This window comes from Sinohyriopsis cumingii, chromosome 6 (assembly GCF_028554795.1).
Source record: "Sinohyriopsis cumingii isolate HCF-2022 chromosome 6, ASM2855479v2, whole genome shotgun sequence".
NCBI classification, from domain to species: domain Eukaryota; kingdom Metazoa; phylum Mollusca; class Bivalvia; order Unionida; family Unionidae; genus Sinohyriopsis; species Sinohyriopsis cumingii.
Window position 1 is genome coordinate 122765236 of NC_142966.1, and position 26328 is coordinate 122791563.

At 33.8% G+C, this 26328-nt stretch overlaps 1 protein-coding gene across 4 annotated transcripts; it reads right to left on the minus strand.

Moving 5' to 3' along the window:
- On the minus strand, positions 1–26315 carry LOC149797870 (COMM domain-containing protein 6-like). Of its 4 annotated transcripts, none has more exons than XM_089962889.1 (9): positions 26213–26315; positions 15338–15396; positions 10764–11038; positions 8957–9022; positions 7365–7441; positions 6373–6484; positions 5208–5261; positions 2703–2855; positions 1–1535 (listed from the first exon to the last, which is right to left on the minus strand). In XM_089962889.1, exons 3-9 carry the CDS (start codon positions 10809–10811, stop codon positions 1485–1487), a joined length of 561 nt encoding a protein of 186 aa, XP_089819015.1. In that variant the 5' UTR covers positions 10812–11038; positions 15338–15396; positions 26213–26315; the 3' UTR covers positions 1–1484. The 4 variants fall into 4 exon arrangements, with proteins under 4 accessions (XP_089819015.1, XP_089819016.1, XP_089819013.1 ...); XM_089962890.1 differs by lacking the exon at positions 26213–26315 and adding an exon at positions 23597–23611; XM_089962887.1 differs by lacking the exon at positions 10764–11038 and having other exon boundaries at positions 26213–26309.
- Between the last annotated feature and the right edge of the window lie 13 nt (positions 26316–26328).

Genomic DNA, 26328 nt, shown 5'->3' on the forward strand with positions numbered 1-26328 from the left:
TTTTGATTTTATTCAAATATCTTTTTTATTGGTTCTTGGTGCATAGTAGGCAAATTTAAAGCAAACAGACAAAAGTGCAGAAATTGACAGATGAGACTGAGCTGATGTGTAAATTATTCATATCACAGACAAGTAAAAAAAAGTTATAGAAGCCAGCAAATCAATAACCGTCACAGAGAACAATTCTATGTCTGTCATATCATGTAAGGAATATACCAAGTGTCCTCCACAAACCCCATTTTTATATTCTGATGTTAACCGCTGTTTATACCTATTAAACACTTCAGCACAAAATTATGGTCACAACAGTGTCACTGTTGGAGAAATGATTATGTTTTGTTATGTTAGTGCAGGTAAGACAAAAATATGCAAAATGTCATGGTTTGCTTAACCAATGGCCTAGCATGGCATGGGTTGATTGACCAATGGCCTAGCATGGCATGGTTGCTTGATCAATGGTCTAGCATGTCATGGTTTGCTTGACCAATGGCCTAGCATGGCATGGTTGCTTGACCAACGGTCTAGCATGTCATGGTTTGCTTGACCAATGGCCTAGCATGGCATGGGTAGCTTGGCCAATGCCTAGCATGGCATGGGTTGCTTGACCAATGGTCTAGCATGGTATGGGTTGCTTGATCAATGGCCTAGCATGGCATGGGTTGCTTGACCAATAGCCTAGCATGGCATGGGTTGCTTGACCAATGTCATGTCATGGTTTGCTTGACTGATGGCCTAGAATGGCATGGATTGCTTGACCAAAATCATGTCATGGGTTGCTTTACCAAGATACAAGTTCAGTGGTAACATATACCATACAATATCAACACAGAAAAAAGCATTCTGTTGGAATACATGCTGTATGTTACAAAACAAAGTTCTAATGTAAAAAGTAACACAGAACTTTCAAACAAATGTAAATTAATGTCGAAAAAATATAGATCTGCAGCAAAATTTCCATGCTGAGAATATGAAGAGTATTTTCTTATTATTTAAAGATCATAAAACCAGAATTCTGAGAAATTAGCTGAGTCTATATATATATATATATATATATATATATATATATATATATATATATATATATAGTCATTATAATGCTCAGGCTGCATCCCGTCAATTCAGTGAATTCTCTTACTATGCAGTTTTCAACCTTTGCTGTATGACAGCCCTACTTCTTCTGCCCTATTTTTGTGCCTTTTATTCAGATATCAGAATGGACCATTCAAATATTTTCTTTATTGGTTCTTGGTGCATAGTAGGCAAATTTAAAGCAAATAGACAAAAGTGCAGAAATTGACAGATGAGACTGAGCTCATGTGCAGAATGTGTGTAAGCCAAAAGCATATGACCATTCTGAATGTTTCACTCATCAGTCAACTCTCTTTTCATGTCCATATATCTCCTGCTCCAGTACAAAAGAATAGTTTTTTTCTTCATGGAGAATAGTTTTCAGCATTTTCATCCATTGACCATGTATATAGCACTCATACAGTCTCAAGGAGAGAGGCTATTTCTTTAAGTTGAGTGCTGAAGTTCTGAAACAAAAAACAACATGTATTGAAACAACATGTATTGAAAAAGATGAATGGAATGAAGAGAAAGAAATTATTTCAGATCTGATGCAATATTGTTTTTTGGTACGAAAACTGTGTTAATGAAGTAAATACCATCACTCTGATATTGGGTTAAAGTTACTTCTCTCTAAAGGGTCTACACCATTTACCATAGAGAACCAGTTGATGCATGGTGACTACTGCAGTATTTTCAATAGGTACAAAGGGAAACAAATGATGAAACATACGGAGTATTTTTGTATTATAAAAATACACAAACAGAATCATAAATAGGTAAACACTATGCAGGGAATGATTTCTTGTGCTAAATGGTGACACTCTCAAATGGTTTGAGCTTTATGTTGCCTTTAAGGTCCATTTCAATAATTATCATCATACTAAATTCTATTAATCTAGTATCAGACAACTTATGTAGGACTGTATGCAGTGGTTCCCCATCTTATAAGTCTCTATCAAAAGAGGCTAAATCTGAAATATAGCCAGTCTGTATTTCATTAAAACATTACATTTTCACCATTCTGTATATATTACTCGAGACCACCACTTTAATAGGAGAAAGGGCTGCATCATACTTCGTGTCTGTATTATCTAAGGGAGATAAATGTGGATACTGTTTGAACATTCCACATGTAGGTAGAACATTTATAACAATAAAGTCAAACTCATCAATAGCTGCCTCTGGAAAATTAAGAAAGAGGCCTCTAAGAGCAGGTTACTACTTAACAGAGGTTTCTTTCTAAAATAATCTGATTTATGGTATCATTGAAGAGAGGATGTCTAAGACAGGTGATTGTGTTTTAATATAGGTGACTTAAAGGCACGTTTAGCTAAAGTATCAATCAATGTAACTGCAACCAGGGCTATCAAAAAGTTAAATCTCGTCAACCATACTTTGAATCAAGGTAGACCACTGGACTGGCTTATTTTATCATAACCCGTTTTAAAACAAACAATAATTTTTTAAATATTTGAAATAAAAATAGTTAATAAGCCTTTCATCCAAAACTATCATATTACAATTCCCCTTCTCACTAACGAATAAGTTAGTCTACCAGGGTCTTTGACTGGTAGCCTGCTACCACCTGATTCTATTATTTGTTCACAAATGAATAACATATATTCACGTACTTTAAACTGTGTGAGGGTCATTTCCACAGTATATGTATGAAGATTCCCTGATGGGTCAGATACCTTCAACTTAAGGATCACAAAAGGGAAGTTCAGACTTTTACATGAGTCAGAACTAATTGCCATTCCAAGCTTCCACTGCAGATCAACAAGCTGTAAAAAAAAAAGTTGCTGCTTTTGAGTGAATACAGTGGGAGACAAGTTCTGATGGAAAGTAATACATTTTAAGAAACAATAATGTTTTAGTGAAACTAGTAATAAGTGTGCAAAGTAAACTTTGAAACTATGTTAGGGGTTTAACGGTAGGTCAGCACAATCCTGGCTAAACAGTTTCTACCAAAAAGTTTAATTCTAAAGATAAAACCTAAATATTTTAAAATCTTAAAAATGTTTATAAAAAGAAACTTCATAAAAATATAAATCCTTCAAAATACAAGGCTAAATTTTCTTACATCATACATTCTTTTAAACATTCCAAGATTTTCATTGGTGATGTGAATGAAAAAGTTTTCATATTGAGTTCACATCAGAAAACTGTCTCACAGGATGGAAATTGAGGCACGTGGCAAGAATGTACTCCATGGATCAGGTACGTGTGTCCTTGATGCATGTATTTCGAAATCACCTCATTTCCGTGATTTGTTACTTATCAGAAGTCCAAATTTCTCATGATGGCTTTCATGTTTCAAAGCTTGGATTTTTCATTCCACATAATATGCATAACATTTAGAGCATTCCAGTTTATATCTGACATCAGTATATGGAATGCTACATTCAGAAATGGGTGACTCAGGGTAGCATTGGCTGCTTTGTCTGCCCTTACATAACCCTTAACACCAATGTGACTGCACAGTGTACTTTTCTAGATTATAGGAACAAATCATGTTACTGTAACATTTGGGATATATATATATATATATATATATATATATATATATATATATATATATATATATATATATATATATATATATATATATCTTAAGATTATCATGATTTGTAATATACATGTACATTCTGACAGTGGGGTCCCCAAAAGGTTCAGTTCAGTGGTCTAAGGCACTTGCCTTTTGTTATGTATATTTGATTTAATTATATCTGATTTAATACATATTTATTTCAATTTGATTGTTTGTCAGTTTTAATTTTTTTTATTTTTCATTACATGATATTGTAATGTAAATTTATTCACTAGAGATGACACTTTTTTCAGAAAATAGTTTGACCTTGACTGTTTGTTATACAAACATCAAATGTGGATCTAGATCCTAACCTTGATTGAAAATTAGCAGCAACCGCAGAAACAGGTTCTATTTTTATTTTAAAACGATTGGATGTTGTTGAGGTCATGATGGGACTCATGTTTAAGATGTAAACTAATTTTTTTTATTTTTTATTTCTTAGAGTAAAATGATTGGTTTTTGTCAGGGTCGCACTGGGTGTATGTGACCTTTAACAAGTACCTAATTTCTAAAAGCTTCTAGAAGATGAATACATGACCCCTTGTTTACGTTTTAGAGACGATAAAACCTCTGTTTTGGAGAGTTATTCTCAGTAGCAGCTGGGCTGTTACACTGGAAGTTGTATGTTGTGCTGTTTGGAGTTATTTCAAATTAGTTGGATTGGAGTTATTTCAAATTACTTGGATTCAAAAGGATTAATTCTTTTTTTCCTGGTAAATACATGTGCTCATGTGAGATTCTTAATCAAAGACAGTTCTTCTATAAAAAATTTATTCAGCTTTCCAAAATCGGAGTGATAATTCTTGTTTCTACAAGGAACTGTAGACTTCAAAACTACAAAGCATACGTCATTGTCTTCCATCTTGGATTCTTTGTCAGGATTCAAACTTGAAAATCAGAAGAACATTTTATTATTAGGACTATTAAAATTTTATTCTTGGATTATTCTTGGATTAATTTTGGATTTGATTCTATAAAACCGTAAGTTCATATTTTTTTATTTTTACAGAATTTTTCAAGGGAAATAAATTATTGTATTTTTTCAAAGCTTGTTGTTTTCACTCTTTTTTGTGTTACTGTTTATTTGAGCCTAAACATGTGACATAAGACTTTACAGATCAGTGACATATCACCTCTGTGTGGGTTCAAGTTTCAGGACTGGTCAACATGGGTATGTGAGAAAGCTTGCCTGTAGCTTTATGTGGGTTGGTAGTATTTTCTGGGCTTTTCCCCAGGTTCTTCATCCATCAAATATACTGGCTGCCCATCATCTGCTGAAAAATGGTGTTAAACCCCCATAACAATATTCTGGTGATCATTTGTGTATTAATTAAATTGCTCTTACTAAATTCAGGAGAAGCAAAATGACACTAAAATGTTTTCACTAAAGGTAAGATACTAATAACATGACAGCACATACATTTTATAGTCATGTTAAAATCGACAGTTGTCTTGTTTTACTTCATCAAAAAATTATTTCATTTACTTTCACTTTTCATCACTATTTATGCATGTACATTTTGTACTATATATTTTCTCTTACCTGACCAATGTTCAATTTATCCTCTGTGAAATTACATGTTATCAAGGACTGTCCCTGAAAAACCAAGAGTTTTAAATACAGACTAAAACTGAAAGAATCTTTTTAATACATTTCCGAGAAAAATTAGCTGATACTAAGCAAAGAGCAAGGGCTAACCAAATCCATCTATACATGTATATTTGCATCCTTATATTCTGCATCAATTGTTTACAGAAGGAATATAAACTGGATGTATACATTTGCATGATACAAGAGAGAGAGAGAGAGAGAGAGAGAGAGAGATGGAAAAAAGGTCATTAAATAACCTTTGTACAAGGATTTTAGATCGCTTATTCTAAATAATTATTTGCTGATTTCTGAGTTAAAAAAATATTTTTCTTCTAATAATGTTTATTCAGAAATCAATATAAGATTTGAAACAATAACACTAAATAAAGGATGAAAATGGTAATCAAAACCTTACATTTAGTTCCTTCTTTGATATAACTTTTCATTTCTCAACCCACTGATTGCTTGCTATATTTAAAAATTTCTGAAATTTTTTAATTAACAGCCATAGTTCAAATTCTGGGACATTTCTTCATATACAGTGAAACTTCTCAAAACGCACCTCAGAGTCCATTAAATACATATCAACATCAAACCAATCATATTTCTGTTCTGAACATTTTCCTTCTGTAATAGGAATAAACTCTTTAATTCAGTAAACACAAAGCCCTCTGCTCTAAATCCGAACGTAAAAGTTTTGTCACAAATGTCAATTTTACATTAAAATGGAAGCCACAAAACAAACCATACAGGAGCAATTAGTCAGCCTGTTGTCTTTAAACAATACAAAAACATTCCATGTTAAACAGAGTAAAACATAAATTGTATTAGTTCAGATGGTCAGTGAGTTTTGAAAAATTTCTTTCAAAAATAAGGATGTTTGCCCATGCTTTATGAAACAGAAAAGACCACACTGTACCCACTAGATTACATGCTGGAAGATGAGCATCACTTTGAAAGAAGTATTTAAACTCTTGTTTTGGAAAGGCCATAGTATGTCTGGCCAGTGGTCTTTAACACTCAAAAAGCATTTGTAGTTAATTATGATTATAAACTGAATCCGCATATAAACTGTATTTGTAGGGATTTTGGTTTTGAGACATTTCAGTTTATGTACCTTTGTCTTCCACACGTTAGTGATAACTGATGATGTAGATACACTGCAAGTGAAACCTGAGCTTAAGTGCTGATGTAAATTCTCCCCACTCAATTTTGCTTTAGCAGCAAATCTACAAAAAAAAAACTGCCATTTCAAAACAGAAATTTTCATCTAAGTATGCACACTAATACAGCTGTATTTTATAACAAAGTCTTTTTGTGGATGAAAACTACGGTGATTCTCTTGAAAAATGCAGCTGTTAAATTCTGGCTAGTTAATTTTAGCAACTGTATCTAGTGAGGTTATAATACCCCCTGTATCTAGTGGGGTTATAATACCCCCCCCCCATATCTAGTAAGGTTAAAATATCCCCTGTACACAAGAGGATACATTTTTATAAGAGTTATTTTCACAATCCAAATCTTTGACCAATGTATCACTAAATTTCTAGAAAAGTAATTTTGCATGTACATAAACTAAAGAATTTATCATAGTTTCCACTCATAAAAAAACTCCTTGTATATTTTATCATTTTAATTCTGAATTTAATTCAAAATGTCAATAAACTGTGACATCATCTCTACATTATGAGATTAAATAAAAAGCATGTAGCTGTCACAAGAAAGCAAAAAGGTTCCCATGTATATTGATTGACTTAAACAACAAAGGTGAACATTTGTTAATGCTGCCATCAGTGCTGTAAATACAATCTACAACATAAGGGTTATAGAATAAGAAAAGCAAAAAGTAACAATCAGATCATCTAAAACTAAATATACTGTATTAATATCAGTATTCCACAAAAATATATTTGATTGGAAGCAATGAATCTTTAATATTTAGAAAATATACTGCAAGAAAATTTTTTTTTATCCAATATACATAATAGCTATGGAAGATAACAGTCTCAAGTCAAGAAAAAATGTCTGCAATGTGTCTGAGATATGTTGATTTTATAAATTTTTCAAAACCATGTTTGCCCAATAAAAGGATAAAAAGAATTCATTTACCTGTACAGGTGAGATACAGCATTTATGCAACTCTGCACTTTCTTTGATGTCAGGGTCCAATCTTGCACAAGTAATCTCTGTCAAATAAGAATAATTATACATAGAACTCCTCATCTACATGAAAATATGGTACTATATTCTGACATGTTGGAGTGGCTGGGTGGTATTATTTACAATGGACTCTCACAATAATGTAGTGCAAAGATTCCAACCCTACTTTTGTGAAATAAGAATGTCTGCTTTAAAAAATCAGAATCTTAATATAAAAATATTTCAAAATTTGAATATATGAGTTTGTTTCATACATTAAACCACATCAATTCAAAGTGCATTTTGGTGGTTGGGTGTTTTACAGCACAAAAACATGCCAAGGTTTTTTAGTGCTCAGACAACTAGTGCAAACTGCCATGCACAGAGACACACAATGGTAGCCAACCCTAGCTGATTGCATCATTGGATTCACACCCAAACTCTTCTGGTCACAAGTCTGGTGTGCTAACCACTCAGCTACTGCTGCTTTTTGGTTGAAATGTTCTCTGAACATTCATCTTTCAAGAAAAGACTGCAAAGGCAAGGTATTAATTAAATTGTGATGCCCGGTGTATCATGTTTGGAATTTATATAGCACAAGTTGTGTTTCTGCCCGGGTATTGTCCTCATTGGCTATGCATTTACCATAAATTTTAAACTTTCTCAAAATGTCAAGTTTTGACTGGTCAATATTTATCTGCTAGGTATACCAAGTATACAATTTGCTGTTCACCTATGTAGAATTTTATTGGACTGGAAAATCAGAATCTGAATAAACATGATTGTAAATTTATATGGCATAATTTGAGGCTATAAATAGGAAATGATTCTGCTAAAATCAGAATGATTGCCATTAGTAATATGATTCAAGAAATCTATAAAGGTGTACATACTGTGTTATAATGGGACACATGAAGGTGTACTGTGTTATAAGTGAAACAACCTTACAGTGAAGCATTTTACAAGACTGTTATAATGGGATACACAAAGGAGTACTGTGTTATAAGTGAGATAACCTTATAGTGAAACATTTTACAAGACTGTTATAATGGGGTACACAAAGGAGTACTGTGTTATAAGTGAGACAACCTTATAGTAAAGCATTTCACAAGACTGTTATAATGGGGCATATGAAGGTGTACTGTGTTATAAGTGAGATAACCTTATAGTGAAGCATTTTACAAGACTGTTATAACTGGGTACACAAAGGAGTACTGTGTTATAAATATCACCTTACAGTGAAGCAGTTTATAAGGCCATATTATAAAGGTTTTATAAAAAGTGTATTGTGCTATCAGCAGGACAACCTTATAGAGGAGCATTTTACATGCATGGATATGTTTTAATAGGGCATATAAAGGAATACTGTGTTATAAATTAGGCCACCTTATGGTGAATCATTTTATAAAACTGTTATAATGCAGTATACAAACATGAACAGTTTTATCAGTGAGACCATCTTACAATGAAATATTTTAGAAGGCTATGTTACAGTGGGATACATCAATCTGTACTGTGTTGTGAGATATTGACAATGCATACAAGATCTATATAAAAATCACCTTCAAATATTTGTTTTTGTTGATGGATCCAATCTTGTATTGCAGAAACAATATCACCTCATCACACTGAAATATTAACAAAAATGACCATTAGTTAACAAACTAGCAACTTATATAATACCAATTCTCTGTGACATTCATTAGTTTAAAGACAAAATGGCAAACAGTATTTAAACAACATCTTTTATTTGAATGAAAACTTCTGAAAGACAATGATAAAAACTGGAAAACTGAATTAAATATGATTCAATGGAAAACTGATCTGAACATAATCATATTCTTCAAAAACTGTAAAACTCTTAATTATAAATGTCTCATTTTCCTGAACAAACACTCTGAAATACAATAAACCTCTGTAAAACTAAACAACTCCATGTATGAACAGAATTCCTGTTTATAAACGTTCAGTATTTTGAAGTTAGATTGTGAGTTTGCTTTTTATTACAGAATTTCTTCCATGACAATCCCATTTGATCAGTCTAATAAATTTATCCAAAAAGTAGGGGGTGGGCTTATTTATCAAGGAGAGAAATATTTAGCACTTGCCAAAATTTTGTAAAAATGGGGGTTGGTTTATCATCAAGCATCTACTTTACCTCAGATAAATATGCTAATGTAGTGCCATATTGTTACAGAAACAGTGGAACCTGTTTTGAAAGACCATCCCTTCGTCCAAAAAATAATAGTCTCTCAAAACAGGTGGTCTCTCATAACAGATCACAACATTATATAATCAATAAATGAGTGCATGGCAATCATGGTCTCTCAAAACAGGTGGTCTCATAACAGTGGTTTCTCAAGACAAGTTTTACTTTAATAGCCACCAATTTAAGGTTTAGTATAAATGACCCCTTAAAATTTAAAAACTTGGTATAAAATGACAACTTGGTGTATACTTGGGAAAGGCACTTAGCTTTCGTTTCCTCAGCATGATACAGTCAGTTATATGTTCATAGAGCCATTAAAACCATCAGCAAAATAAAAATGGTATAAAATGACTGATATGTGAAAACATTAAGGCCTCTCCCTCAGGAAAGACACATCAATGAAATCAAGTATCAATTAAGATGCCATCTTTTGCAAATAAACATAAAAATGGGTACCAATAAAAATGTACATAATTCATGGCATGTTTTTCTCTGGTACATATTATCATATATGTCTGATTTTTAACTGAAAGAGTAAGATATAATAAGATATATTCTGAATTCATGTTTTTTCATGGATACTAATTTTCCTGGATGAAAATGGTAAATTTAGGTCCAGATGAAAACTGACCTTACTATGCAAACAATTGTGGTAAAAGTCATACAGGTCAAATATGCACAATTGCTCATAAATTAAATACAAATCTTTGTTGCTTTAAATTTTTAATTGAATGCTAAATTCTATTTCTATTCAATCATGACTATGTAATGCTCTGCACCTTGACTGTCATCAAGAAAATTCCAGACAAAATGTAGAATCATATTCTAAAAATTACACCTACTACTGAAATAGTAAGTGCTGAATGCCTACATGACCTGTGTGACTTGTACAATAGACCTTTTATCAAATCCATGAATATAAGTACTAAATCAACTGATGTAAATGCCATCTTTTTTAAAAATCATGAAAACTGATATCCACAAAATAAATCTATTCCAGTAATCAGGGGAACTATTATTACCATAAACAACAGAGAAAACATAATCACTGTAAAAAAAATCAGGAAACACCATTACTGTAAACATAAAATGAAGCAGGATTGCTGTAAACATTAATGGAAACATGGTTACAGTCAACATCAGATAGAAAACATAATTACTGTAAACATCAGGAGACACGTTGTTGTTGTTGTTAGGTTTAATGCCATTTTTCAGCACAAGATAGGCTATACATGGTGGCCAGTATTAATGGTGGAGGAAGAACCCGGGAAAACCCCGGAAAGAACCACCGACCCACAAGAAGCTACTTGCAAGCTTTCTCACATAAGCACATTAGCCGAATCTGAGACTCGAACCGGCGCAGACAGAGGTGAGATGGCAGTGATCCGTAATGGAGACCACTCGGCCACACAGGGCCCCTCAAGAGACACGATTACTGTAAACATTATAGAAGGCATGAATACTGTAAACATTAGAAGACATGATTACTGTTATCATAGGAAACATGATTACTGTAAACTTTAAGCAGAAACTTCCTTCATACATTACATAACAAATACAAATATTTTATCCTTCCACAAATATAATGCCCAAACCATATTCTGACTACCTTTTTAATGATAATGCAGGTAAATATAGCCCTTTCAAGTTAATGAAAATAAATGACAATTGAAATTTGCAGATTCCTTGATAGCCATTTCTTGATTATGAACTTTTAAATATAGTAAGGGAAATTGGATTGTAAAGTGTGGATAGTAATAAACCATCAAACTTACTAAAGTACTGATGAAACCATGGGATGGTTTAAGTTAACAAAATAATTTTACAATAAGAAGAAAAAAATCCAGACACTAAACTCTTGAAAATTTTACACAATGTCATGGATGCGAATTATTACTGAGCATTACACAAGACCTACCCATTTTATAAAAGATGTCAGTGCACTATTTTTCATCAATTTCATTGTAGCTTCAAAACCATGAGTTTAAGAACCCAACCAACAAAATATTATCTTTGTGTGATAACAATAGGAACCCTTGTTCAATACCTGAATCTAAGTACAGACAAAAATGTAATTATTTACAAATCATGAAAATTCATATCCATGATATAAATAAATTCACAGATTAGTAAAAAAAATCTCCACAAAAGAAAATGTGTTCTTTAAAGGCAGGTATTCTTTATAAGCAGGCTACTCATAAGCTCTCTGTTTAAAATTCATGTATGTGTACATACCATATATGCTCACTTATAAGTACATTCCAACTGCAAAACAATACAGACCCTGATCTGCCATTGCATAGTGTGTCCAAAGGTCATGGCCTATATTGTTTGCTTTACTGATCTCTCCTAACAAACCAAACTGCATAGACCCTGAGCTGCAGGTACACTATGCAATGGCAGATCTGGGTCTTTGCATTATGCATCTGGACTGGACTTATAAGCAAGTGCAGATTTTAAGTGCTATTCATCCTCATGATAATAACGAAATTAAATGTAAATGTGAATAGCGATCAATAATTTTGTTTTAACTTTTCAGATGACATTTAAGGTGCAGAGCATTAAATAATCAGGACTGGACAGATTTATATTATTATTAAATTTTTGTACAACTATTATTTATTTTGAGTAAATGTGCCTGCATGACCACAAAGACCTACACTTACACAGACTGTATAAATCTAGAACTGCAGTCAGATTATGTCATGGTATATCTGGGTTTATGTATTTTGCAGTTGGACAGGACTTATAAGGCTGTATATGCGGTAACTGCTGTTAACTCTTATGTAGATCAAGAAGTTCGATGTTAGAATTTACAGCACTGACCCTAATCAGATCTGTCAATTATAGTGTCAAAATATCTTATAGCAAAAAGGCATGCTACAAAATTATCTGATTAGATGGTTTAAGAGGTATAAAGTTTGTGACAGGATGCTATGAACTTGGTATGCATTGGATGGTATGTATCATGATAGAATGCTACGTATTTGGTACGCATTGCAAAAGAATGCCATGTCCTTTGTATGCATTGTGACAGGGTGGTATCCATCATGACTGAATGCTATGTACTTGGTATGATTTGCAACAGAATGCTATGTCCTTTGTATGCATTGAAACAGGATGCAGTATCCTTGGTATGCACTGTGACAGGATGGTATGTACCTTGACATGATTAAAGATACCAGATCAAAAAAAATATGTTGTTGTTCCAGAGTAGACAAGCACCCTAACATCTATCAGTAACTTTATCTGGGATTCCTGGGAAAGCTTTTGATGGGGAATTATCAGGCAGAGTGAGGTGTTTGCTAAGATGATTTAAAGCAGTGGCAGGATGAACATTATATTCCAGTTTATGTGCTTGTGGTTGTGTCTCAAACAAAATTGGCAACAATTTTCAAATACAAATCAAATTTACTTAGCATTCAGAGTAGTTTATATTACATGTCACTTTAAATGTGTCTCATTGCAAGGAAAAGTTTGTCTTATTGCAAGGAAAGCTGATATAAGGAATATAGACTAGGTTTGGAGAACTGACCAGCATTAAATAGATAAAGATATAGAGAAGTCCTGTGAGAGTGAATAATCTAACTAGTAGTCTCAGGGCTTTGGGTTAGTGTATCTCAGTGTCTAAGGTGAATTTGAACTTAGAACAGAATCTAATGAAATGCTGAGAATAGTGGCAGTGTGACTTGTTTGGAGATTTGACTAGCATGATACTGACAAAGATTGGAGATCTGACTGGCATGATACTGACAAGTTTTAGAGATCTAACTGGCATGGTATGGACAAGGTTTGGAGATCTGACTGGCATGATATAGACAAGGTTTGGAGATCTGATTGGCATGATATAGAAAAGAATTGTAGATCTGACTGGCATGATGTAGATAAGGTTTGGAGATCTGATTGGCATGACATATATAAGGTTTGGAGATCTGACTGGTATGATACTGACAAGGTTTGGAGAACCGACTGGCATGATATTGGCAAGGTTTGGAAAACTGACTGGCATGATATAGGCAAGGTTTGGAAAACTGACTGTCATGATATAGGCAAGGTTTGGAGAACTGACTGGCATGATATAGGCAAGGTTTGGAAAACTGACTGGCATGATACAGACAAGGTTTAGAGAAATGACTGATATGTGTTGTACTTGGATGGTAATGCCAATGTTATTTGAAAAGGGTGGGAAAACAAACAGATGCATACTCACATGGATTAAATCTGATTGACTGATTTACCTTCCAGCCTAAAATGTTGCAATAAGGCTCATGAGGATAATTTGTAAGTAAACACACTAAAACAAGTTTCCTGACAAAAGTACAAAATTAGTACAGAATGCTCATAAAAAAAGGCAAAGATTGATGCACAGGTGGGAACCATGCAATTACCTTATATTTGTTCCCTCAGCTTTCTAAGAGTTCTGTGTGCTGGTTATGTACTCTTATTACCAGTTTTCCAAGCACTGTTTCCTTTGCCATGCAGCTTCTAATAGCGTGACTGCATTAATCTAATGGATTTATTTATTCATTCTTACATGATCAAGCTGGGTTTAGCTTGTTTGATGTGTGCAGTTTTTTGTGTCTTTAAGCTGTACTCAAATATGGAAAGTTCACATTTTGCATGAGTGCAATTTATGTTTTGTTTATGCAGTGAGCTGCAGATGAACAGTATTACAAGACTGAAGCATCCTTTTAGTGTTGACCCAAACTAAGGTGAATGTGTTATTCTGTCAGAGTGGCTGGAGTATGTGATACCTGAAATAAGGTACAAAAGGTAACGTCATAGGATCAGGTTTTGGTGTTTAATGGCACAGCAATACAAATAGGTTATTTACTGTCAAGGAAATTAAAGTTCCTTGCCCAAGAGCATGCCACTGTAACCAAACCAAGCTGATCGGATGGGTGAATTCAAACCTGCATGTCAACCATTGAGCTAATGTAGCTCCAAATATCAAAGTCTAGTCATGAGAGTAGATATTGTAAACTTAAGTGACCAAATTAATGTCAATAGCATCAGATGACTTACATTCTGAAGGTTTTATTTCATAGCTGTTGTTGAAAATTATGCCTTAGGATTGCTGACCACCCAGGAATGGCAATCATAAATGGATTGATGTGTACAAAAACATTTGCCAGAGCACTCAGGTATGACTTTAAATGGTCAGATCAAAGTCTCAAATGATCCAGCAAATGTAGGCACACAACAAACTATGTATGCTCTCTATACTCACTGATTGGACTGGTGCCAAACTAATGCCACTTTACAGCAAGCACTACTATAACTCTTGTAATAAAAGACAAAGTAAACCCTTCATCATTCTTTCTTGTTTAAGAGTACTTAATCAAATATAATTGTTATTTCACAGAAATTAAACTTAATCATGTATCTAGAAACCCTGAAGAAATAAATTACTGAAACATGTCTTATAAATCTATTTTATGTACAGATTGAGAAATTATAAGTGTTAAATAATTACTATACATTTAAATTTCAATTTCAAATACCTCTGTGACAAATAGGAAGAAATGAAGGAGAAAAAGTATAACTACACAATGCTGGCAAAATGAGAATAAAAAATAAACAAACAAGCAATAGATGAAAATTCTTTTCAATAGTTTAGAAACATAAATTACTACTTTATTTATCTTTTGTTTATCTGTTTTGGTTTAGTGTGTGTGTGTGTGTGTGTGTGTGTGTGTGTGTTTGTGTGTGTGTGTGCGCATGTAATACATACCAATTCTGATACAATTTCTTGTGGCCAGTTATTTATTTGACCAATAGCATCTCCAAAACCTGCAAAATAAAGTGTTCATCTTTCAGGAAAATAAACAAACTGACTTGATTTAAAAATAATAAAACTGACAGTAAGAAAAAAATTCCTTTTCTTGTAGACATATTAACACCTATCTATCTCTGTTTATATCAGTCTACATATCTATGCAAGTAGATCATCATTAATCAGTGTGATTTTGTACTTTGTATCCATATGAAATAAATGCTTTATTGTAATCTGGTTTGCCAAATTATAAAGGAATAAAAATGGACCAGCACTGACCAAAAGAAACTAGAATGAACAAGAATAGAGCCAAAATGAGTTCAATCATATTATATATGATTAATATTTCATACTATTTTTGTAATTTGTGGCAACTTTATGCCAAATTAAAATTTGAATATTGGCACCAAATTTTTTTCCAAACTGGAATACTCAATGATTTACCACAATGAAAATAGATCAAACAACTTTCTGCCTTATTCAGTACTATATTGTGCAATTTTGGTTCTACAAAGTTAACACTAAAACATAAACAGTATGTAAATACATATTTTGCTTATGTTGCTGTGTTTATAATTGTTCTTTATACGGGTCATCCACCTTTTAAGCAGGAACCATTGATCTCAGAAGCCCGTGCCATGTTTCTCTGTCTTAATATATTGTGCTTTATGCTCTGTGTGTGTGTGTGTGTGTGTGTATGTGTGTGTGTAGTTCACCGTCCAAAAAAATCTTTCTTTTGCTGTCAATATTTAAGGAGTCCTTTATTTATTCTTCTTTGGACCAACAGAAGTCCTGTGAGAGTCAATACTACAACTAGCTATCTTAGGACTTTGTGTTAGTCGATCTCAGTGTCTCGGGTGAATTTGAACTTAGAGTAGAATCTAATGAAATGCTGAGAATAGTGAAAAGGCTTCTGAGGCTGAAAATCTAAGATAAAATTTTCAACTTTATTAAGTCTGACAACAAATCCACTTTGTAAAAATCAGTATGAGAATGTACTTCTTCAAAATTTTAACAGCACTCTTCTTTTTAAAGTCCTTATACAGAAAAAGATAGCTACTTAGAGATAAGCTTGACACCACAATTTCAACTGACTCGTCGTCACCATACAGTTGGGATACAGAATTGGATTGCGTACGTACAATCCTGATGAAGAGTGCACTGAAGTCATGTGAACTTGATCCAATTCCAATATCACTGCTGCTTGAGTGCTTAGATCCAGTATTGCCTTCACTAACTAATGTTACTAATACCTCTCTCTCATCAGGGGAATTCCCATCATTTTTCAAAACTGTCACTGTAAACTTCTGCTGAAGAAACCAACCCTAGATCATAACGATTTAAAGAACTATCGCCCAGTTTCTATCTCCCATTCATATAAAAAATCTTAGAAAAGGTTGTTCTATCCCAGTTGTATCGCATCTAAATTCAAACAGTCTTTTTAGCAATGTACAATCTGCATATCGCCCTTGCCACAGTACTGAAACTACTCTTCTAAAAGTAGTTAATGACATTCTCTCTGCGCTGGATAGCGGAAAGATTACAGTCCTCACCCTCCTTGATTTGTCTGCAGCATTCGACACAATAGACCATGATATATTACTTCACCGTCTCCAGCATGTATTTGGCATTCATGATACAGCCTTACTGTGGTTCAAGTCCTACTTGGTCAACAGGACACAAATTGCATCTGCAAATGGAATACACTCCAGCCCAGTTGATCTATGTTGTGGTGTTCCACAGGGGTCTGTTCTTGGACCTGTTCTCTTCATTCTGTACACTCAGTCGCTCTCAAGTGTCATATATCATCATCCAGTGTCTCACCAATTGTACGCTGATGAGACCAAATATACAAATCTAGCCACCCAACTGAAGTTGATGCTATCATCCAAGGTGTAGAGAGGTGCATTTCTGATGTGAAATCATGGATGACATGTAACAAGCTGCAGATGAATGACGATAAAACTGAGGCCATTCTGATAACAACACAAAGACTTTCTCATTCACATCCTTTACCTCAAACAATAAATATCAGCAACACCAACATTAAATTCATACAATCAGTATGAAACCTAGGTGTTACTCTGGACAGTACTCTCACACTGCACCAACATGTCATGAACATATGCAAGGCTGCATATCTTGAGCTGAGACGCATCAGCTCAATTCGCAAATATCTTTCAGTTGATGCCACTAAAACACTTGTTTTCATTAGTACTTTCAAGACTGGACTATTGTAACTCAATTCAGTCTGGTTCACCTCAATATCTACTCCAGAAACTTCAAAAAGTTCAAAACACAGCTGCTCGGATCATACTTAGAGTACCACGATCAGAGCACACCTCCCCGCTGCTCTGTACCCTATACTGGCTATCCATTCGATCCAGAATCAAACACAAAATTTATTCTCTGTGCTACATTTCACTGTTGGACTCTAGTCCAACATACCTATCTGACCTCACCCATGTGTACACACCAGCAAGATACTTGCGCTCCTCTTCTGACAATCGTATACTCATTATTCCCACTATGAAAACAAAGTCATATGGACAGCGTTCTTTTGCATACCAGGGGCCAGCAACGTGGAATGAATTGCCCACTGAACTTAGACACAATGACACAGTGATCACATTCAAGAGGGCTCTCAAAACTCACTTATTTCGACTGCAAGAACAAACTTAAAGACCTAATAATGTTTCCTACCTTAAATATTCTCAGCATGTTTTTTTAATGTTTTCTAATTTCATGGTGTTTGTTTTTGTAATCATATCATTATATGTTTTTTATCTTATTGGTGTTGTCTAATGTTGTTCTTCAGATTTGTCTTGCATCCTTCATAACTTGTCTCCATAGAAGTGCAAATAATCAGAGACAAAACATAAAGTTACAAAAGAAGGTTTACCATTATCATTTTAATTATCATTTTTACCATTGTCACAGAATTAAGTTAAATATGAAGATTCTCTTAAAGGATGATTGAAAATTTACTGTGAAAGTTAAATTGCTTGTCATCATGACACTTTGATATATATATATATATATATATATATATATATATATTATATATATATATATCCTGAAGATGCAGATTTAATCATGAAATGTATTGTACCGGTACAATAATTTGTTTCTTGTCAATATGCACAAATTATAATGTCAGAGAACCACCCCAAAATTGGTGATAACAGCTCCACATAAAACTTTGTTATGAAGTCGTGTATTCTAAACAGTGTTACTGATGTACTTATAATCTATCAGTCACACTGCCATCATGTTCAGTAATAATAATAATAATGAGGACTTTGTATAGCGTCTAATCTTTAGAAGCTCTAAGCGCTTTACAACATTAGACAACCTATAAGATATAAAACATATATAATGATATGATTACAAAAACAAACACCATGAAATTAGAAAACAAAAAACCATGCTGAGAATATTTAAGGTAGGAAAAGTTATTAAGTCTTTAAGTTTGTCTTTAAAAGAGCACTGTAGAAACTATGCATTTTAATCAATTTTAACTGATAGGCATATATAGATTACAGTATTGTAACTGCGAGTTAGTAACAATGCTTAATCAACTGCCCCTAAACAAAAAGTTTTATATTTTACTTTATGAAAGTTTGTTACAAAATGGCAGTCAAAAAAAATTGTAAACATGTTTGAAATAACTTCTATAACATGTACATGAGTGAAAATGCACAAGCGGTTTCATACCATATTGACTGTCCCAATTTCTGTTGCCAATAAAATATTACCCAGCTATTCATAGATAACATATTATAGTCAGTAGGTAAATCAGCTAAAGCTCTCTTTCCATCTGAACTGATTGTTGTTGTTGTTATAGGGTTTAATGCCATTTTTTAGCACAATATACATGGCGGCCAGAATAAATGGTGGAGGAAGAACCAGGGAACACCCCTCCAACTGAATTGAAACAGCCAACACGTGAGTGCATCTATTTATAGACAGAGTGGTTTTCTTAATGATATTCTAGCTTTGTTACAACAGTTCGGTTTTATCATTTGTCTGTGCATGATAGATAATGTCAAGTATTGGTTAAATAGTATTTGTTTCGCTACTTTTTTCTGTATTTTCACAAAAATGAGTGAAAACAACTTTAACATTACAGTGCTTCTCGAATTCCACACAGACAATATAACAGATTGGTACTTCCTAGACACAGCGATGTCTGCCATTTTCCCAATTCAGATCCACTTATGGTTTCAAAATGATTTTATGAAGAATATAATGCACTCACTGCAGTTAAAAACTCCAGATCACCAATTCTATTCTTAAAATACAAATTGCAACTTACATACTATTTTGTAAATTTTGAAACACAAATTTGTATGTTTTTATCATCAAATAATAACTTGTGGAAATTGGCCAGAGATAGCTGATATAACTAGAGACAGGTATAACACATCTCTGTTATAACTTACTTGGGAAAGGGTTATTGGTCAATCAGCTATCAAAACACATGCCTGTGAATGTGCAAGAGTTTGTTTGTTGACGCAGTTAAAATCAACACCAGCTATTTGATGGCTTGATACCTACATTTTGCCTTGAGCTACAACACCAGAAAGAATTGGCTAAGATGAGGGAGCATCTCAAAAGCTATGGTCACTCAAAGTACATCATACAAATTGTAGTCATTTTCACTTTCTAAACAGAAGAAGGCAAAGTTTTCAATTTTTAGGCAACTTAGTCATGCACTTTGCCTGGTAGCATGACCCCTGCACATGCATGCACGTGTGCGTGTGCACACACACACACACACACACACACACACACATTCTGGAGCATATGTCAAACAGTGTCACAAGCAGATGTAGACTTCTGTTAAGTCCATCAAAGCAAGTGATGTAAATCACAAATCTTCTGACAAAGGGTCATTTGGTTGAAAGAATGTCAACAAGTGTATATAGGAATATATCACTGTCATAGTTTTCTAAACAAAATAATGTTTTCTAAAGTAATGAGAGGTATCACAACAAAAGAAGTAAATTTGTAAAAAGTTGAAAGTAAACGCTTCAAACCATGGGAGTCCAATATATAGTATGGTAGCTAGCTATGATATCGTGGGTTCTTCGGTATTGTGGTATTCAAAGTTTTCAGTAATTTTCTGCATAGATCCACCAATGGTGTTCTTATCTTATATACACTGGATGACCAAAAATAACTAGCTCTGCAACACCAGTTCTTTTGGGAAAAAGTCACAACTGCTGGCAAGTACACTATAAAAATGCATCCATGAATTTCACTTTTTCAAAACATGGCCATACCCAATGTTCTCAAATAGAATTATGATCTTCTTAAAATTGATATGACTGTAATGAATCAGCTAACCAGTTTGTTGTCTGATAATGTTTAATGATCTTATGCAAGTCAGATCACATGATTACCATATTTGTCAAGGAGCAAGAGATCAAATCTGTAGTAGCAAATAGGTGTCAAAATATGAAGGATGTTAATGTTATATTCTATTTGCTTTCACAATTGACAGGTGTTAACTTAAAAACTTTGTTGTACACAGATTATTACTTTTCGTTGTAACATATGTGACTGACATGTACTTTCATGCTCATGTTGGTGTGCCGATTCTCACTGACAATCCTGCTGCCACCCCTTGTCACAAGTGGTAACATATGCATTGTTTTAATTCTCTCAGTTAAGTTTCTGTTGTTGGAAGGAATAGATGACAGCATGTCAGCCACTGAAGTAGCATCCAATTTTCAAACTGATATACAATTTGCACAGCACATACATCAAGATCATAGCATGAGGATAAGTATATGCCATTGTAAAGTACTTTTTTTGTTATTACCATGAGATCAGAGTAAAATTCCTTGCATAACTTGGAATTTACATGTCGTCTGTTTATCATTTCCCACAATCATTTGATTTAAACTGGAAATTAAATGTATGTTAATACAGAGCAAAGAACACCAAGTAGACATAAATAATATCTTGAAGCGCAGTGTCTTCATTTACTTATTCGGCGATTGCAAAATTTAAGTCCCGAGATAACGTAGTATATTTGATTTCTGGCCAGAGATCTGTATCTGTACGTAGCAGTTCACATCATAGTAGGTGGAGTGCACAGGTGCTCGACATGAGCTTCATGTTGAACAAAAGCAATAATCTCAAGGAAAAAAAAATCATACAGAGTGACACAACTGCCTCCTGTGCAACGTAATATGATTTGCTCAGAAATTAACATCATGAGCCAGATGCATGGATGTTATTTAAGTATTACCTTTTGAGCCAATTGTATTTAGCTGTTAATGTGTGCCACATAGTTGGGATATTTTGAAAATGAGTTAATTTGTATGGACTTAAGATAATCCTTCTGTGGAAAAGAATTCCTAAAGTTGAATTGAGTAAATAATAAGTAGGAACATACTTTTGCATCTACCACTGTTCTCAGATTAATGAAGGAAAGTATCGCAGAGTCACAAATACCGTATCTCTCAGTAAAATACAGCTAATTGCACAGGAGAGTACCCACAGTGCCACAGGAGTGTAACTTTGTCACAGCAAGCAAACTTTGTGAAATTTGTATGTTTCAGAGCCTGTAACTTTAGTTTTGTGTGACTCAGAAAAACCGATGATGGCTTGATGAATAGAAAAATATCTCAGAAGTACAACAAGCCATAGATTATGGCCATGTGCCTTGAAAGACGGAAATAACAGAAGGGATTCGAGGATCAAGCGTGGAATGAAAGTTTTGGAAGTTAGTTATCTTGTCTCTTTTACAGCATGATAAACAGGGTCCTATGTCAGAATGGGTCATGGGGGTAATCTGAGGCAATTTTGTCACTCAGTATGATTTTTTTTCTTTCAGATTATTGCTTTTTTCAACATCAAACTCTTGCTGAGCATCTGTGGTGGAGTGCTGACAATAGTACAAGTCACATGGGTCATGTAGGCATTCAACACCGACTATTTCAGTAATGTATTTAAGTTTTTTGAATTTGTTTCTACATACCTTTTATGTGACAATTATTCACTTCATTTGGATTCGTATTCATCCATATTCCTTTGCAAGGTCATTTATTTAGATGCCCCAAGATGTGCATATGGCAAAATCAATGTTAAAGTACATAGACATTTTTGGAAGAAATGAACCTAAAGGTGTGATCCAGTACAATCCAGATTGAATGTTGCGCACTGTGATGTCTCAATAAAAGCTAGGCATATTGATAAATAAATTTGTACAACCCTCGATTGTGATGATTCCACTCGACACGCTCTTATTTTGACCCAAGTTAAGTACATGGCCACCATTGTAAAAGACCGCAGAGATCAATAATTTTTCTCGGTAAATTTCTTGATGTCATTTAAGGTGCAGATCATTCAAAAATCAGGATTGAATAGACTTTGGTTAAAGAAAATTTGTCTTAAATTTTAAAACAACATTTTATATTTAATTCAAAATGAGTAAATGCCTGGGTTAGTAGCATATTTCTTTCAAAATTTTCAAGGTTTTTCAAGGTTTAAAATCATGTTTTTCAAGGTTCATTAATTTTAAAGGATACATAAATGAAACTGAATGTAAACACAAGTTAATATTTACTGTTACTTCATACGATGAACATTTCTTGCAAATTTTGTTTTAAAAAAAAAATGAAGTCAAGATTACAATCATTTATATCATTCCCATTAATACTAAACACCCTACATCTGGGCATTAGAATAATGAAGTCACTGAACTATGTTCATTTTACTCTGTCTACACTAAACTATTTACAAAGTCCAAAATATTGTAGAGTGAATTTTTCAGTTCTTGTAGCTTGTCATCAAACTGTTTTTCAAGAGTTCAAGGTTCAGCGATTTTGTCCTTAACACTCTTCCTCATACTATTTTATGTCATATTAAAGGAAATTTTCTATGGGTCTCTGCTTTCAACGCATAGTCATCAGCAGCAGCTGTCATTGTCTCAATGTCTTTTACAGTACTTGCCTTTCTTCTTTACCCACCCCCATAACACACAAAAAAGTAACAAAGATATCAATCACTATTATCTTTTATTATCATTACATTTCCTTAAATTGGAGGCCTTCATTACAGTCGCACTATTCCATAGTCACAAGGCTCCCTTCACTTAGTTTGGGCCAGTGTCAAGTTTCATGCATTCACAACTTTGCTTTTGACCCCCAATTTGTGTCAGTACTTAAATGTACTCAACTATTATGCCCATATACTTCATACCCGGTTCCTATGATGCATGTATGGAGTATCGGCTGATGCGTGTTATCATAGCAATCCTTAGGATCAGACTTAATGAGCTTCGGTTATCAGTGTCCCTATATACCTCGTATCAGCCCCTTGTAGCTCCACATACAGGTGTCAGACACTCTTCATAACCCTACAAACTTCCCCAAGTTTCTCTTCCTGAGATATTCCTATAGAAAAAATTCTGGGCTGGTGTAGTGTGCTGTGACAGAATTGCCACCTTTATTCCAAAGATTATATTTACAATAAAGTTTATACTGATCCTATGTATTGTGTGCTGTTTAAATTTAACAGTGTCTGGATATTTAACTATTTCATATTAGATATACTAATATTTCTCTCAGCTTAGATGTAGTCTATATTTTTTGATTCGTCATGTCCATTGCACTTATTGTCTGTCCTATTTCCACTCAATTGAAATATAGAACTGGATCGAACTAATTTCATAATTATGTCTATACACAGTTACTATTTTAAAACTTGAATCTCTGTGTTCACATACTTCTTTCATCAAAAATGATTTAATTTTGAAGGCTTCATGTTTTGCCATATTAGCTGCCATTACGAGAGCTTGATATTTTCTGTTGCATAAATGGCATTTTGCAAAGCTCTATGAGAAAGATCTCATAATCCAAACTTTCTATTTTTCTTCATCTAGCCACTGATGTTAGAATTGGCAGCCAGCCATTTCAAAGTGTACAAATGATTCAAATTTAACTGCATCTACATCCAGGCTTTGTACAACTGGAAGTTCAAAATGTACGACTGCAGTGGCCAGTTGTGGAAATTTCCTTTCCGCCACAAACTTAGCAAGAGATCTTTTGTTTTCTTTTCTTTTTTATTTAAATCTGTAAAATGAAAACTATTTAATAATACCTTTCGGTTTCAAGAAAATCAAGGCTTTTCAAGGTACTCAGACAATATTTTGAATTTTCAAGGTGTTTTAAGGCCTTGAGGGACGATTCATTTTCAAAGCTTTTCAAGGTCCCCTACAGACTCTGAAATGCGCATACACCATGTGACTTGTATTATAGAAAGTTTCCACCAACTTGACGCTCACAATGCTTCAGAGTAACCTAGTCATATTCCGACCACTGAGTTCATTGACATGAGATTGACAACTTCACTATTGAAGCCGACTACTCTGTACCTAATAACAATACAGGAAGAGTCATTCGCGGTTCTTGCAACAAGTTTCACTATTCAAAAGGCATATAATTTGAGTTCTTCTTACTGAAAAGTGATTTTATCATGACTATATATGCAGGATGTAAATCCAACCATGTTGTGGTTTATTCTGACCTCTGAGATGTGTAATTCCGACCATCATATATTGACCGTACATATACAAGTTTCATCTATAAAATACAAAGATTTTGTTTATCTTGACAGATTTAAAAGCTTTAAATTGTTTTAATTTTTTTTTACTGATAGAGAGATAGCAGATAAAAAGTGTTATTGTTATATAGATAATTGTAGATTTTGTTATAGAGATAATTGTGGAGAGAAGTAACATTTTATTTTTATTTAGATTTATACCTTTAATTTTTTATTTATTGTTTTTAATTATATATTTATTCCTGGTCTTTTTTTTCTTCAAAGTTCAATACAAATTAATTATAATTCAACATTTTCTATAAGCTTGTGTTCTTGGTCTGAATTGCCCTCTCATGATAAAGAACCTGGGGTAAATCCAACCACTATACAGAACATTGCATACTATTGTTATTTGTCATAAAACTGGTGCAATTTTTACTTTTTAGTGAGACAAAGCATTATTTTAAAGCTACGATAACATAATTATAGTTACTGAAAGCTATACAAATCTTAGATGATTGATACCTGACTAGGGCTTCTGAGTAAAAATTTTTATGAATGCTGTTTCTGAACTCGCGCGAAAGAGAAAATACTAAGGCAATCACGTCATTTTGTCATGCGATGCCCTCGTTCCCTGGAAACATCTTTACTAATTTGCATACGCATGTGCACAGGAGTTCGTTACAAAGAAAATTTGGAGTATCCGTCCTTGAATCAAGGGATGGGGGTTCTAACCTGTAACAATATATGTTACAGGTTAGAACCCCCATCCCTTGATTCAAGGACGGATACTCCAAATGTTCTTTGTAACGAACCCCTGTGCGCATGTGTACAAATAAAAACAAAGAACATAGCAAGTAATTTGCATATATTTGCTGTAAACAGCAGGACGTACATCCACAGTTGGAATTACCCTACTGGTCGGAATATGACCATGTTACCCTAATCGAGGTGGTTCCACTGTTCAAGTGTTTACAGAGTTTCTAAATTGTTCGGTACTCGAACTTTAAACAACAAAACATGTACAACTGCTAGTGACCTGACTGCCTACAATGTTTATAGTTTCAAAGTCATTATGGGGTTTAGATTTTTGAGTCTTTTTGGTTTAAGTCTGCATCGTCAACTGTCGGTACCATTCAAACAGCAATTGTCGGACTTTTGCATGCAAATTGGATGCTGTGCTTTGTACTGTCAAGCAAAACATTAGAGCATGCATCATACAATAAATTTTCATTTCATTAGACTGAATATATAATTGATAAAATAAGCAGCCACCTGCTGGTTCATTTTGCTCGATCAACGCCATTTTTATAAAGTATCCATGTGACGGAGGTGCTTTACTTGAGGGAGTTGTCGGTTTCAAGTGTCTAGTCTCACTAAAAAAAATTGTC